Source organism: Colias croceus, chromosome 7, assembly GCF_905220415.1.
Source record: "Colias croceus chromosome 7, ilColCroc2.1".
Classification (NCBI taxonomy): domain Eukaryota; kingdom Metazoa; phylum Arthropoda; class Insecta; order Lepidoptera; family Pieridae; genus Colias; species Colias croceus.
This window is the reverse complement of record NC_059543.1, coordinates 9,633,942-9,651,288: the sequence shown is the minus strand read 5'-3', so window position 1 is coordinate 9,651,288 and position 17,347 is coordinate 9,633,942. Positions and strand designations below refer to the sequence as shown.

The following is a 17,347-nucleotide window of genomic DNA, read 5'->3' as shown; positions in this document are numbered from 1 at the left end:
AAGAAAAACCCGCATTGTTCCCGTTCCCGTGGGATTTCCGGGATAAAACCTATGTGTTAGTCCAAGTTACCCTCTATATGTGTGCTAAATTTCATTGAAATCGGTTCAGTAGTATTTGCGTGAAAGAGTAACAAACATACATAGGTACACATACACATACTTACATCCATCCTCACAAACTTTCGCATTTATAATAATATTAAGTAGGATCTAGTAGGTTAGGATAGGAATTAGGATAGGATTGACGTCTTTTCGCTTTTAAATAATATTGCAACCAAATTTTAAAGACAGCCTTTATTTCGAACTTGTGTTTTATTTAATGAAATTGATAACCTTTACAGTAAAATTATTTACACTGCAACAATACATATACAATTTGACGTGCGCATTTTGCGTACTTTATATACAACATACGTAAACTTGACAATAATTATTAACACAAACTCTCACAACTTCACAATAATAAGTGAATAAATATAAAATATTTAAAAGTGTGGCGCACTGATATTTGTCTATATATGTATGGCACTACTTGATTAAATTAAATAACAATGTTCATACAAGCAAAATATTTTGTAGGTTGGCAGGTAGACACTATCAATGAACAGCCAAAGCACAACAATTCGTGAATATTATGTTATTAGACATTTCTCATGAAATAATTTTACCTAACTACATTATCACTTTCATAACCATAAATAAACAATTTCAATAAAAATCTTTTATAATATTGGTTTAATTAAAATGCCTACCATTAATAATTCACTATAATAAAAAAATCTATACACGTGCACAGCACAGACAAAAAGTGTGTAGAACTTTTACTTAAACTACGTAAGCTTTCATATTTATCTCACTAATGTCTTTTGTGATCCTGAATAATCATCATAATTAAGTATAATGAACAACATTAGAACCTAAACATTCTAAAAGTTAACTAGGTGTGTAATTGTAGGTATATAATTAGTAATTACTACCTAGACCTACATACATTATTTTGCACCCGAATCAAAGCTGGAATTGGAATAATCGTAAATGTAGTAAATCAATTCCAATAGGACAGGCTATAAAATAAATGAGAAGATCTATTTATTCCATATTAAAAAATAACATAATCTAAATAAATCTTTAATATCATGTCCCAAAATCATAAAAATATGAATTTGAGACGGTTTGTAATATGCATTTGAAATTCGAACTAATATTTAATTTATCTATGAAGGCTAAGTTAAGCGTGTTGGTAAATTGAATCGAAGCTAGCCCTAGTGCAGTAGTTACCTGGCATAATATTTCGGGCAAATACCTAGGTCTACATATTTTTAAATTGATATTTTTAGATATAGCTGGGCTCAATACCACAGTACCTACCTAGGTAGGTACATCGATTTGACATATTGCATGCGCAGTATTCGTGAAATTAGCCTAGTAAAGCACAAAGGCATGAATACATTTTTTAAATCTATGTACGAATACAAATAAGGTAAGGTACTCAATCTGTAATTATTAACAATTAAGGTATTAAGAAAATATGAATAGGAACGAATTTGGATGAGTTAATTTATTCGTTCTGTCAAGTTTTTTATGAATAACAAAAAAATATCCGTATTGTACAATATCATTATTTAAAAAGCAATGCTAGAATGTACCTAAATATAGAAAGCAGACATGCTTAAACATCTATTATAAATATCTATACATGGTTACTTGTTGCATAAAATTCTTGGTAAACAAACAATTTTCGTTGGTGTTGTACTAAATTTTGCCAGATGTTTAACATCAACACTTTAACTTGCATTAGAATTTAAATTTTTAATTTTCAAACTTAAACAATTGTCAAATATAATAATTATTCATTATCTATTAGTTAGAATATAAGTAGGTAGATACATTATAAAAATAAAATGATTATTTATAGACTTTTTTTATAGAAAAAAAAATTTATAAGCATAATATTGTTTATATAATTTTCATACATATAAAAAGTACTTAATAATTTATTATCGGTCTTATAAAGCGAATGATATGTAATTTTATCTATCAATTTAATATTAGTAAAATATGCCAATCAAATTGTAATTTTTCATGGATAGGTATATAGAAATAGGAATGCTGTCTGCTACCTATTGTTTTAAATATGTATTTTATAACAAATAAGTTTGGTACTTATATATATATATATGTGTATGATAAAGTTTCTTCTTTTACATTCCCAATGTACACAATTATTTGTTTTTATACCTTTTAGCAGCGGTTTTGCTAATATTATCGACTGCTAAAAATAAAATAAAGCATCGCTTTTTGTCTTCACAAAAGAAATGGTAGGTGTAAATTAGCGAATTATTATAATATATTTCTATGCATACGTTTGACGACGTACAAGATTTAGCTCAATTTTGTTGTTAGCGTCCAATAGCTATTTAGATTATACTAATATATTTTTTAAATCTTCATTAAATTTGAAATTTTATGTCTAACATCAAAAAAATTGTATAAAGGCAACCGCCGCAATTAAATTTATATAATTAACAGGCAAATTGTGTAAATTCACCTTACACAACATACAAACGCTCAAAATTTTGTATCCCTACTAGGTACCTACCTATATATGTTAATATTATAAATGCGAAAGTAACTCTGTCTTTTTGTCTGTCTGTTACGATTTCCTGCTTAAACCTCTCAACCGATTTTGATGAAATTTGCCACAGACAATCTTTAGACCCTGAGAGGGACCATATATAACTTTTATTGCGAAATACCTAAGTAACACGGGTGAAGCCGGGGCGGACCGCTAGTCTATTATAAAGCATGTACTTTTCCAAAAGTCCACTAGGTCCCGGTTGCGTGTAGTTCCTGTTTATATTTTACTTTTAATAAAGCTCCGTTTGTAAACGGCGAAATTATACATTTTGCCTGTAACATACCTATCTACCATAACGTATAGGTAATAAAAATGTAATGTAGGTTTGGTTACTATACAGGATGCAAAAGTAAAAGTCCCTACGCGCTTAGTATACCTATAGTGGGACATCCTGTATAAGTACCAATATTAAAAGAATTATCAAGATTGCGACAGCAATTGACAGGGTACAGAGAAACTTTGGCTCATATTAATAGATATATAATAATATTATAAATTATGTTTTAAAGCACAGCCAAAACGTGTTCTTATTACATAGATAAGATTAAACTATACAAATTATTTTAGATTTATCTAAATAATTATATCTTAAACCGTTGACTCTTTGGTCCGCATACATTTTAAGCAAAATCGAGTATAGGTGCCTACGTGCTGTATGGTGCTTCTACAACGAACGAGAAATATTATTGGTCAAATCAGGGGAAATATAAATAAGCATATTATACCTAGGTACATTTATGGAAAAGCGAACAAAAATAATTTTATAAGGAATACAATTTTTGTACGTTTGAATTAATTTCTTCTTTCTTACAGTGTGAATGAAGTTCACAATAATTTGTGATATCCTATTCTTGTAAAATTTAAAAGGCCGTAAAGAAGCACCCGCGAGTTTAAACTAAGTTAGGAATTAAACACATATTATAATTAATAAAGTCTTATTTTTCGGAGTTAGTAAAAATTTAGGGGTTCTTATATTTTTGTCTCATTGTCATTGATAATGATTAGTGAGATAAGTATTATTTTATACCATAATAATTATTTTATTTGATCTTCTGAGATAATACCGTCAATGACCAATAAATTTATAATAGCGAATGAAAGGTTGTTGGACGGATTTAAAATATCTCATAATGTGACTCTAATCAACAGCTTTAATCAGAATTCGGATTTACCTTTTTCAAAAAAGGAAATGTTCAACGCTACGTTGTCTTTAATTAGAGCAGTGTGTGCTAGGATGGGAATTGATGTTCCAATCGTGTTTATAGAATCTTACTACAAATATTAGGTATATAATATTAAAGCGGCGTATATATATATATATATATAGCGTAAACATCATCTTTATACATTTTATGTATAGCTTATAATTTTTATAATTATTAACATTATCAAACAAATGTCAGGAATTATTAGAATATAAGGTGCGCAGGCTGTCTGGCTGGCTGGCTAAACATGTATAAAAAAATCTACAAAAGATTGACTGCTTTTTATAAATTAATAACTTTTAAATATTAAAGTATTGGACGTTATTAGAGAACGATAATTAAATATATAAGTAATATATATTTATACATTAGAAGAACTTAGAATATAGCGTTACTCTATAGTTACGCTTGTTTTGCCCAAGGGTAGGTACCTAAACGTTTTTTGAAACGACATAATAATTTTGATTTTGGAGGTATTATATAAAACATATTACATAAAATAAAGATACATGTACAATATAATGTACATATTGTATAATATTGTAGGAATTGTTAAACATATTTGAATAGAAATAACATTAACATACAACTGTGATCAAACATGGTTACCTACTTATGTAGTTACTTATTTCTTAATAATTTTAAGATATAAGAGTAAGGATTAGCAAAACAAAGTGATTCTAATTACATTAGAAGGCATGTTCATGGTTTATCCATTTACATAATATAAAGGGCCGATTTTTCAATCCTTGGTTAAAATGTATCCGTCCAATAAAGTATCTATATTACACGAACATTTTAAAATGTCACCGGTAAACTGTCAAATACGGACAATTAGAATATATTTTTGAAATGGTAGTTTAATGCGTTATTCGATGAATAAGTTTTAATCAACGATTGAAAAATCAGCCAGCCCTAAGACTTGAATTTGAATGCAAAATAATTTAAAGCGTAAACTTTACACGTAATAACAATTTGAGCGTTCCATATCTAAAACTAATGGATTACAAATCGACTTTAAAGTATGAACAGGGTGTTTATAAATAATAATTGTAATTGTACCAACGTCATTTCATAAAGCGATCGTATTTTAGTCAATATGAATACGTAATATCACAATGTATGTGTATCATGCATGACAACTACAACTAACGGTGATCTCTTAATCTATAATTATAAAATTATTATAGTCTCTTATATGCTAGTAATTTAATCTGTTTATTATTAATACTTCTTTGGACTGAATTTAGTTTTGAAATAGATTTCTTTACTACAAGGACGACATAACCATTTGAACATCTCGCATCCGAGATCATTTTTACATTGTTATTACATTGATCCCTCGTTATCCTATCGTTACCTTAAATACACATTAAATTCATAATCGACCTTTGTTTAACTAATGGAACCTATTTCAAAACCTGTATAAACTCCAATTACGCCTCTTATTTTCTATCACCAATATACTTTAACAGTAAGCGAATGATTCTTCTGATCGTAACTTAATCCAACTAACATAATTGTTCGTCACTTAAACACACTTCATATACGTAAGTGTAGCTATATAATATTCAATCAATCACAACAGCTCGCTTATCTTCATCAAAAATATCTTATTAAAAAATTGTGATTTCTTTAAAAGTACAAATAGCGGTGATAAATGGGGATTTAGAAAAATATTAAGACGCTTTTAAGGTCTATTTGTACAAAGCATCTTGTAGCGAGGGATTTAAGGCAGCATTAAGAAAAGGCTTTGTAATGGATGAAGAAAAATATGAGAAACACGGCGTAGGCAGTCGGAAAGGTGATGCGTGCTATGACGTCGATGGTCTTCGCCACTCGGATGGGGTGAGGGGGCTCCTTTTTACGGACCTGGACGAAACATTGCTGAAAAATATTATTTTGTAAATGAATGATGGCAGCAAATAAAATTATCAATAGATCGCACCTTAAAAATATAATAATTATTCAATATTATATAGATATGAATTAGCCTTCGAAATATCCTTAAAGCTCCCCATTTTGAAAGTTCTTTAATGACAATTAAAATAAATCTTGTAAGCATAAGAAGCTTTGAGGTGACTTGAAGCTTATAAAGTATTTTTACCTCGGTGACGCCCCCGTTATTGGTCGTGTGTGTACAAGAGCCGGGGGCCCCGGTGCATGTCGTACATGTCACTAAATCAGCTGCACCAGTTGATTCACGCTTTTTATCACCCTATATAATAAACAATTATTAAAACATCCCTTGCAATTCTAGTACACCACCTACTGTTTAATAGCATTTACTGAATGCTTTGGATAATCGAGGTGCTGAGTTACGTGAGGCTACAGGACCGTGACGAGTGAAAAGTAAAGCTTAACTTGTCGATATAGCTAATACATGTAAATTATACTCTACATAAATTAAATGATAGGCTACTTACAGGCTGTAGCAATCCGAAGAGGCATTAAAACAAAAGTATGCGTTAGTTTTGTGATATCAGGTCTAAGATGAAATGGAGGTTGGCGAATGGATTTTTGATGTTTCAGTGACATCACTTACAGCACCGCTTGATCCCGGTTGGGGGGTTTCAGATTTGGCCCAATGGAGGAATGCCATCGCCTCCTATATAGATGAATATTAAGATTTATTATGACAAAGCAAGCTCATTATAAGTGAATTGCAAAAGCTGCAAAACATTTCGATGTTTTTAACGAAGCATTGTCTTCGATATTAGCAAACTTTTTATTAAAATGGTTGATTGGTTATGGAATTTTATCACGTTGCCGAATTTTACATGCAAAATATTACGTGAATTTAGTTCACTGTACATTCTATGTAAGCTGAAAAATAAAACTATTTTTTACTAGCTACAGTAGGTACCTACATTAATATGTATTGCCAATTCTGTGAAGTAGGTAACCTATTTATATTTCCTATTGTTTTTATTTATTTTCAGTCAGTTTATTTACCAGGGAACTACATAACTAGGAAATATAACTACAAATTACATAAACTACTCATGCGACTAGGTTAATTTGTGTGATGGTGGTATGAGAGACTATCCTGTTATATTTTCTCTTAATACTTTTTTTAAGTTTCATTCATACATCCAATAATACGAGCCCATGGTCCTACTTTATTAGTTAAGTGCTTGCAATGTGACAAAGTTTCCTAGTATTAACCACGAGGTGAGAGCATCGACAATGTTCAAGCCTTTCCAACCTTCTTTGTTAATGGAGCGGTATTCGATTACAGAGTAGGTATGTATTTTATGTACAAAACATTCCTATCTAATGAAGTAAGCTCGTTAAATCCATAAGAATTCAATCAACTAAAAAAGTAGGACAGTGTTTTATAGAACAAGAAATATAACAGTGTTTGGATCGTGCCAATGAGAATGGCGATAATTCTTACCAAAGGACTGGCCAGTATAATGCCAATTCTGCTCAGAACGGCGGGTAGACGCTGCGAACACATTATACAGACAGATTGTTCACTCGTGGCAGATGGTCTAACGATGTGCAAACGTGAATGTAAGACTAGATTGTTGTGGCCAAACAAACATTATTCACAAGAGCACACTGATTCACAAATAAAATTTATCACTACGCGTATATATCACAAGTTCAGTATCCACGACATCGAATATAATCTTTGCAATGTTTTCTTTTTCTTACAATGTGATGTAAAATTTCCGATGAAAAAATTTTGCTGCGGCCACACAAAATAGTCTTTTTAAATCCATATGTTTTTTTTATGTTTATTCCTTGTTTATTCTTTTTACGAATTGCGTTTAGAAATAAAAACAAAAATTGATGGCATGCAGATTTAAATAAAAAAAAAAAACAACATGCGGAAGAACCAATATCACAATTAAACATGCTGTGAATTGTGGATTAGTTAAAAAAGAAAACATTGCAAAGATTATAGAAAGAAATGCAAATCATCCACGAAGGAAAAAAATATTAAATTATTATTATATTTCGTAGCTATTCAAGTTACTAACTTGTTTGAATTTTTTTTAAGTTTTTAAATCCTTTGCGTATGAATTGTGAGGTATAGCGAAGTATTTAGTGCACTGCAGTTTATTTATTTTATTAAAACGAGTTTTCCGACTATTATCATTTCTATTAAAAGTTCAATAGGTAATTGTTTAAAATATTTAGGTAAGTAGGTAGATTAAATTCTAAAAATCTATTAATTTGAAGGATTAAGCAAAAATAGATGAAAATATAGTAAATAAATATTTTTATATAAAATTAACTGTCTTCAGTTTTATTAATTATTTCATCACTTTATAAGTAGTTTATAAGTCACTTCAACGTGCCTATTCTATTACTGTTCGTCGAGTGCAAATTTAACACTACAATGAGTTGACAGAATACACCAATCGCGGGATTAATTACAGAAAAAGCAGCTTTGCGTAAAACACATATATTCACCTGTGTGACAGGATTTTCTCCTGGTCTGTAGACAACATTGTGAAGGGGCCGCTTTCTGCCAACGTAGTTGACACACACGAACTCCAGTAGAGATGCGTATATAAAGCACATGCAGACGCCGTCCCACACGTTCATGGCCGTCAGATTTGACACCACGGGCAATGTGGAGCGGAAGCCGTTGGATGTTGTGAAGAAATTCAACATGGTCGTTACACCTAGAGGTTTCCATATACATAAATTTTAATAAGTCTCCGATTGTTGTTGTAACATCACTAACCTACGAATAAATAGCATAGCGCTCTGCGTTTTACAGGCGAATGAATTTCATGTTGCACTCGAGATAAGAAAATAATTGTGTGGTGCTCAAGCACTTTAAATTTTTAATAAATCATGCAAAATTTAAAGTCTAAGTACATTTCTAATTAAGCCAAACCTTTTAGCTACTCATTTATTGGAAGGTCTTGAAGTGTAGATAATAATAATAAAGTAAATTGAAATATAATGAGCAAATTAAATAGAACTGAACAAACCTATCATAACTCTAGCGGGCACTGCATTCCATTCCAGCCAAAAAGTAATAAACGATGATGTCACCAAAATGATGCCAGGAATGAAAACTGTTGTGAAGTAAAATGATCTATCCCGTGTGAAGATAAGGTCCACCCTGAGGCAGCTGTAATTACCTAAAATACGAAGCAATTTCTAAAATACTTTCTACGTTCGTGATTAAGGCATTCCCTAGTTTGTACATCTACTTTACATTGCCAACAATAAAGCATCGAGCGCCTGTGAGAAGGAGCGTGTTATGGCAGCCGCATCACATCTACCTACTTAGAGAAGAAGACAACAGTTTCAAGACCGAGAACATTCCAATTGCCAGCCATTTTTACCTATCATGGAACGGGCTGGTACTGCGTTCCATTCCAGCCAAAAGGTGATGAAGGAGGAGGTCACCAGGATAATGCCAGGAATAAAAACTGTGGTAAAGTAAAATGCTCGGTCTCTTGTAAAAATTAGATCCACCTTTAAGCAGCTGTAGTTACCTGTGGATTGAATAGCTTTCGTAACGTCTGCAACATGCTCAAAAGATTCCCGTTTTTTATTACACTTGAAATTAAAATTCTTGTGAATGCTTATAAATTCTAAATAACTCCATTCAGTGGCCTTGTATTACAGAATTACTACAAACAAAAAACTTTCACAAACTCTACAATCCTGCTTGTAAGAGTAATGCGTGTTGTGTACTTTATTGAGTGTGTCAGCATTATTGTGAAATGTCTTAGTATCCAATTAAAATAAAATTAGAATCTAACACGTGCATTTACACAAAGTTACGTGCACACGATTAAAAAATAATAATAACACGTAAATGTCAAGTGAAAATGGTAATGAAAAGTTTGACTAAGTATAATTAGCCCCGTCTCGATCGACTTCCTCGCTAACACAACAGCGCATTTACTCGTACATAAGCGGGCTATATAATTGTAATAACGATAACACCGGACTCGTTTTTAGTTTATCCGGTGCGACTCAAGTACCTTGCTCCTCAAAGCGTCTCTGGCAAAGATTACATGTCAGCTCTTCGTCATCCTCGTAAAGTGAAATACCATCAGCTGCTTGCAAAAATGTGAACGAACTATTCTTTATTTTCTATATCTATTTCACTTTATGCAACATTTATATTTAATAAATGAAATTTATAAACATAAACTTAGTGTCTGGATGAAAAATGAACATGCGACAATCGATCACTACTAACCAATCGCTATATACAAAATAACCATCGACTCTATTGCCATATGATACTTTTGAAAGCTATTAAAATTAAAGACACTCTAATATATTATCTAATGTAATCATAATGCATTAACTTAAAAGTAAAATTTCACGAAACAAGACCAAGCTGAAAAGAGTTAATCAGAATATTCTATTGATTCACGATATCCTCCCCTGTGCAAAGAATAAGGTTGTGCTTGTAACAAAGAAAACATTGATGTTGGGATACTAAGCTACATAATTTGGGTCCGATATATATAGGCACAACTGCGGTTATATATATTTTTGATGTAAATAATTCCATTTGAAGCAATGTTGGCATGTTAAGTGATAAAAAAGTGTTTGTTACCTCTCCAGCTAGCTTTTATAGGACAAGGAATGGTTTGGTTCTGTATAAGATATGCATTCAGTGTGGTGAGCGACGGTGACTTCCGCAGCGTGTCCTCGTCATTCTTCCAAACGTATGTTATTGCTGACTGCTCATAAGAAACTGAAATCATTTTCATATTTTACCATATCCCTTACCTATTATGTAATAATATACAGCTAGATTATTGTACACCACACCAGGCAATGATTTACTTAGAATTCATTCATCAATTATAACATAACTTTTAAGCCAGAAATAGTATTTACAGTAGTCATATCGCAAAATCATTTTAACCCTAATTCATAGGTTATATTATTATTTGTTAATTTTAAGAAGAAGAACAACTTATGGCTTATAAAATATTTACCGAAAATAGATGACCATATTGGTCATGGAAATTAAAAAGTAAATTAATATCAATGCAAGTTCGTAAGAAAAATAAATATAGAGTTATAATATCGTCGTGTATGATTACTCACTACTTTCTAATGCAAAAGAACATAATGGGTCATCAAATGGAAAAATGTTGAGACTGCCTTGACAGGACAAAATGAGATGCCGCCGCATTAAATAGTTGATTGTGCCGTTGCGGTAAATCCGTAACGCAAAATGCATCGGTATTATTGGATCCTGAAAGACAATGGAATATTAAAATGTAAACTGTTTTTACATACAATCCTAAAATCAAATTTTAGGTTAACTACATGGAGATATCGCTAACAGTAAGACGTACTTTGAAGTCGCCATGCATAATGAAATATGTATCTGGTAACCAAATGTCTTCGTGATGATGTATAGCGTTTAGATAGTCGTAATGAGACTGGTTTGAATAACGAAGTCGAGGATCATACCACTGCTGCTGCAGAAGGAATTCGACCTCGTATTTCTGAAAAAAATAAATGTTAAGGATAACGTTAGTTAATATATGTATACGTTTAATATAAATAACAAAGGAGAAGAGGAAAATTAACATGCAAGATAATCAGAAGATAGACTTACGAGACTAGATTCATCTGGTGATGCTAAACTAAGAAGTAGCACGCTAACATTTACCGTGAGGACACCTGAAAACCAGTAAGTTCATATTGAGTATATTTCATGTGCCCTTCATTGCTACATATAACATAATATAACTGACTCATTATTACAACATTTTTAAAGTAGTTTATTAATTTAACATCGCACTACTGTTGATACATAAAATAGGTAAATACATTAACAACATTTGCTAGGAACACCAAAAATAAAAGAAATACAATCATGCACAACTTAATAGAAACGTGTTGGGATTATAATAAACTTCTGTAAATTATTCAGCTGAAAAGTATACAAGCTAATAGGATTAACTAAGAAAGAGAGAAAGTTATGAAATAGAAAGACTTGCTTAAATAAAGCGTGAGTCATAATGCCCGTGTCGATAAAGTTTATGAGAAAACCACCATTGCAGACCCGGTTTATTACTTTGAAAATGCCAATGATTTGAAATATCTACTAAATGTTTGTGAAAAGAGAAAAAGAACGGTTTATATTTATTCCACAAATAACAATTGGCGTTTACTATTCAATACAATAAATATACATTATTTTGGAAACGAGAATAAGCCATAGATTAAGTAACGCAAACGTGTTTCAGAGGACATAAATAGGTGCAGAGAATTAAGTAAAAGTACGTGTACATAAATTTTTAATCTAAAGCAACCTACATTGCGTGATAAGAATAAATTTAAACATTAAACATTACGTGCAGTAGGGCTCGTACGAAGTGAACACACAAAACGAAAGGTTCTAGAACATTTCTCTTTTCATAAACATTAAGCAGAACGCACCACGGTTGTGCGATTGGGGCCGAAGGGACGAGAGGCCGACTCTATTCTGCGCTAGAGTGTCGTTCGGCGTCGTTAGACCACAACAGAAAACAGGATCTGCAATGTGACAATGCGTATAAGCGTAGCTAAATTAGTGGAACAAATAAGAAAAGAGTATTTTCTTATTTTAATGAGCTTCGAGCTAGCTATTAATACAAAATTTTAAAAGTTTTAAATGATATCTCACAAAGCTACGCCTATATAAAATTTGGTAATGTGCATTATTATGAGACAAGCAAAAATAAACTAATTATATAATTACCGTCTACTGGCGGTAGCAGTCTTTTATCATAGCGGGAGTTCTTCAGTAGATTGTCCAGTATCTCTTTGTCCGACTTTCCCGCTGCAAAACTATAAAAATAAATTTCATTATTATGAACTCTAATATATATTATTATATATTGTTCTTCGTATGAAGCTTTTTCTGTTTTTCGTATTACTACATTGTTACTACAACTACATTGTTGAGCAATCTGTTATCAAGTTTTGGTCTTTTTAAATTCAGAAAAATCTTCATATGTATTGAGTAGTCCTTTGTAATTTATGGTATTTTCATGCTCCCGGCTCTATAAATGTATCATAATACTTCACGGTTGAACGATCTCAGAGACCGTGTTAGCTACGCTTCGCCACCCTTCGCCTGTCCTTCCAAGCTTTCATTTATGCCATTCATATAACATTATGGTCTATAACTCGAGTTGTGATATTTCTGAACCCCATGTAACGAGTGCTATCTCTACGGCATATTTACTCGTTAAATGATCTTCACGTTTCGTGAGTATATTTACGATCAAATTCAGCGGGTAATTTTTGGAGATAGGGAAAATATATGAGTTCCTTAATAAAGTGAAGCTTGATATTTTATCGCGCAGTAGATTTCAATATGTATTTTACTTCACGTATCTTATATTTAGCTTTCTACGTAGATTGTTTTGAACAGCTTTTACATTAAATGGACTACGTGAGCTAAATGCGTGTTTTATATTGCCTTAAAGTATATGATCCACTGCAGTAAAAATAATGAATGATGTGCTACAGATACCTAATAATATGTTAGTTTGATTAAGTGCATTGAAAACATAATGCTACTAATTTGATACGATGAAAACAGGTTACAAAGATACCTAAAAAACCTTCAAAAGATGGTTAAATACCATTTATGTACATGCAATTATTTATTTATTTATTTATTTGAGTAATAGTAGAAAAAAATATGTAACTACTTACATGTCGGACGTTAGCGCGGATACTCTGGTGAGCATTAGGAAGAAGGCTCCGGCGCGTGCCACCACGCATAACCAACCCATATTAGGACATCTAGATGAAACAAAAATTGTTAGTTTGTTATTTTACAGTAATTAATTCAGTACAATATGACAACAATCTTTTCATATAGCCTTTATACATAATAGCATAGATGTAGCTGTCGTTGGTAAAGAAGTTTTATCCCGCTATTACTAATTAAAAATTAATAGTCTTATAAAAGAGCTGAAGAGTAGTTCAGAAAATACAGCGTACGGTATATTTCTACGTTCATCGTAAATGCTAAAAATACCATAAGCTTAATGATAATCGATGCCTGCTAACAGCTTTTTGCTGTATAAAACATGAAGGAAAGGAATGATAAGTGGTACTTTATTCATAGACTGTATTTTATTTTTTCGCTACATTAATTTGAAATATAACTATTTCGAAACCTCGCCTTTCCTCCATTCTTCACTCGGTTTGATCCGGGTAAAAAAAACGTTCTGATATGTCACTAAGAAATAATGAAGCTTTCATCTAGTGAAACACAGTCGATAAAATATAATGAGACAAACATAGGTTCGTAATAGGTGTTATCAGAAATATTTTAGAATGTTTGCGTGCATAATATTGTAGTACTTAAAATTACTTTAAATCGTCGAGTTTTATGGTTATAAGTAAATAAAATATGTAGACAAACAATTGGCAAGTTATCGATGAATCAATTTTATCTTTTATTCAAGCTTTGTTTGGTTTTTCATACTGCATGTGAATATTGCAACGCGTTTTGGTATTTCAATTAAATTTTATCGGAATTCGGAGTTCCCTCGATTCAACGCAGCAAACCTATCAGCTGTCAAGTGCCTACACCGATCGAATCATGAGGCATTAGATTATAGTCGTATGTTTCATGTTGTATCTTTATTGATTATATTAACCTATTTCACAGATCTATTCCATGGCGATTTTCCTCATAGCATATAAAGACCTTTACGAATAACATAATGTTTGAAAAAAAAAAACAAAGCCATGTTTGTTTGTAGTTATGTATATTTTTTTACAAAAATAGAGATTGTTTAGAAATATTGAACCCAGTTCCTGATACTTTATATTTCATAATTTGTTAAAAAACAATAAATAATTGTTAGACGTACCTTCCAAGGTAAATATTGTTAAAGCTTTATTGTCCAAGGCCCGTAACATCAGAGCAGCAGATACTGCTAATGTTTTTATCTTTTTAATCATTTATATATTTTATTTGACGTTATAATTATGTTTCCAAAATATTTTTTTTCCTATATTTGTGATATTGTGCCGCATCTTTTCACTTCGCAGTTTATGTTACAGCAAATATCGATTGAAGAAAGTAGGATCTTGTTATGCTAAATTATTGTGATTTTCTATAATAGAATCGCAAGGCAATAGCGTGTGGCAAGGTCACTTTGTATATTATAACGTGTTTTTATGTTACCTGAAATTGAATACGTGACCTACTTTGAACCTATGAAATGGTATGACGTCAATTAAGCTCTAACAGGGAAATCGAGCGTTAAATTGTAGAAACATTAAGTACCGTGTAATAAAAACTTATAAAAATTAATAAATAAATATTAAAATTCCTAAAAACTAGTCTTCAGTACTGCGTACCTACTGTGTAAGTATTTCTAAATGAATCAGGTTCTTTAGAAATTTATAAACTTAAATACTAAATCTTTTTAATAGTTGCCTGCGCGTGGTTAGGTTATAATTTATCTTGTAGATAATAAAGACAGCAACGTAACTACTTTCATCATATGAATTGCGAAAATTAAATCAAAATAATGGAAGCCATTAACACAATAAATGCACTGTTTATTAAAATATAAACTATAGATTAAAAGAGTTGCTGAAATGGGCACTCGGCCTAATGAATCCTTTTTCGTCGGTCAGCTAAAAGACTTTGCTACGCTACATTTTAACGTGAATGCTTCGTGCTTTTGTTGTGATGGCCGCTATTAATACAGCTTTTACTAACCGTTCCATAAAACATTTCCGAACTGACCTTTGCGCGAAAAGGTGCCATGTTTCTTTTAAAATGTGTACCTATTATAAATACACAATACACAAGTATACAATAAAATACCAACGATGATTTTGAAATGATTTGTATTAGTATCGAATTTTAAATCGGAGTAAAATGTTTTGTAGGATATTTTGAAATTGTACATTTTAATGAAATTACTAATTTACCGTTTGACACAACAATATTTTTATGAGTCGTTCCAATTACTGCAATTGTTTTTTCCACTCAAGATTGTGGCAGAGATAACAAAACAACTCAAAAACTTGCAGACGCAAATAACCCTGAGTTCCCAAAATACTCATAATGGTGTTGGAGATACATCTAACCCGCAACCTTCTAATTAAAATGAAAGTAGACAAGCCCCTGGGAAATGAATGTTACCAAAATTAAAGGTTGGGTTTGTGGATTTAGACTTACCTAAAGGCAACTCAGTGTAACATGCTTTTATAAATATTGTGAATACCTTAATAATGTTTTACGTGGTGTTCTTTAATATTATTTAAGTATTTTTTGAGTAACTATGTGTAGCCAGTTTCAGCGATGTGTACCTATCGTGTCAAGAGTTTTTAAAAACAATAGTCCTTAAGTACTTGCTAAAAGCTCCTTATGTCGTCGTTATTTTCCAATCAGTTTTCTTAATAAAGTTTTTATGTCTGTAATCGTATTAACACTTGTAATGAAAATGGAACAATTCCTAGTATGAGTTTTACAACAGAATCTCTACCCGTATAATAAATATTTAAATCAATCTTACCTTTCTGCTGACTGCAGAATATTGTCGGCATGTGAATCCCTTAACTTGTCCACACCTTTTTCGCCTTCACCCACATGGCGGTGTATCTAAAAATAAAAAAATGTTATCATTGTAAATGAAATGGTTTGGCGGGAAAGTAGCGGAAAGCCCTTTTCATACGTTCCGGGTTTTTAGTACAATGACAGTGTTAACAATGTGTTCAACCGAGATTCGTTTCCTCTATTGTGTTCTCGACAATTACTTTGTGAATGTTTTAATTGTAACGATTTGCGTTTAAATATCACGACATTAAGATACAATGTTATCGGCCGTTTTAAATGAAAAATATAATTCACTTTAATCCAAGGGTGAACAGTCTTTTTCATTTCGTTTAAGCAATGCACGCTATGACCCTAGAGACTTTATTAACTGAAAATATTGAAATTAGTCATTATGATTATTTTTTTAATTATAATAAGTATAAACTTAATTTAAAAAAATAATCATAATAACTAATCATATCAATCATATAATATATCAATCAATCAAAAAAAAATAATCAATATTATTATTGATAGTAGTATGATTTGTAATAAGTTCGAAGATCTTAAACTAAATTGGTTAATGTATTCTTGTTCTGCGTTTGATAAATAAGTTTTTGTGCGTCAAGAGTAGAGTAAGAACAACCCTCAAAAAATAATTTATTCTTTCAATGGGGAGTCAGGGCTAAAGCTATAACTAGACTATAATTGGAGTCAGACTACTCTATTGTTTGTAATTCATAAAATGTACAATATAGAACTGACTTTGACATTAAAAGGTTGCCAGTAATGGATTTACCAGAAATAACACGCTTTTATTCCCAACTGTAGCTTATTAAAAATAGTCTAAGTACGTTAGCGAATTAATTTGATTATAATTCACACATTTAATAGGAGTTTTGAGTAGTTATAAATAACAATGAGTGTTATATTTAGGTACGTTATAAACTCGTTAACAACGATAATACTATTCTCAATGTTCAA

At 31.3% G+C, this 17,347-nt stretch overlaps 1 protein-coding gene across 30 annotated transcripts in view; it reads right to left on the bottom strand.

The window, feature by feature from the left end:
- Positions 1 to 277: 277 nt before the first annotated feature.
- Positions 278 to 17,347, bottom strand: part of LOC123693035 (glutamate-gated chloride channel) — a 44,262-nt gene continuing 27,192 nt past the window's right edge. The window contains exons 2-17 of one of the 30 annotated variants that reach the window (XM_045637906.1): positions 16,344 to 16,429; positions 13,510 to 13,599; positions 12,545 to 12,633; positions 12,244 to 12,339; positions 11,417 to 11,481; positions 11,151 to 11,303; positions 10,897 to 11,047; positions 10,397 to 10,537; positions 9,810 to 9,884; positions 9,162 to 9,314; positions 8,802 to 8,954; positions 8,272 to 8,486; positions 7,244 to 7,294; positions 6,389 to 6,451; positions 5,951 to 6,061; positions 278 to 5,730 (exon numbers count right to left, since the gene is read on the bottom strand). In XM_045637906.1, the coding sequence (XP_045493862.1) occupies positions 5,584 to 5,730; positions 5,951 to 6,061; positions 6,389 to 6,451; positions 7,244 to 7,294; positions 8,272 to 8,486; positions 8,802 to 8,954; positions 9,162 to 9,314; positions 9,810 to 9,884; positions 10,397 to 10,537; positions 10,897 to 11,047; positions 11,151 to 11,303; positions 11,417 to 11,481; positions 12,244 to 12,339; positions 12,545 to 12,633; positions 13,510 to 13,589 (1,743 nt within the window). In that variant the 5' untranslated portion in view covers positions 13,590 to 13,599; positions 16,344 to 16,429 and the 3' untranslated portion in view covers positions 278 to 5,583. Of the gene's footprint in view, positions 5,731 to 5,950; positions 6,062 to 6,269; positions 6,273 to 6,388; positions 6,452 to 7,243; positions 7,295 to 8,271; positions 8,487 to 8,801; positions 8,955 to 9,161; positions 9,315 to 9,809; positions 9,885 to 10,396; positions 10,538 to 10,896; positions 11,048 to 11,150; positions 11,304 to 11,416; positions 11,482 to 12,243; positions 12,340 to 12,544; positions 12,634 to 13,509; positions 13,600 to 16,343; positions 16,430 to 17,347 lie in introns of all 30 variants that reach the window. The other 29 variants (XM_045637907.1, XM_045637909.1, XM_045637912.1 and 26 more) reach the window with 29 other exon arrangements.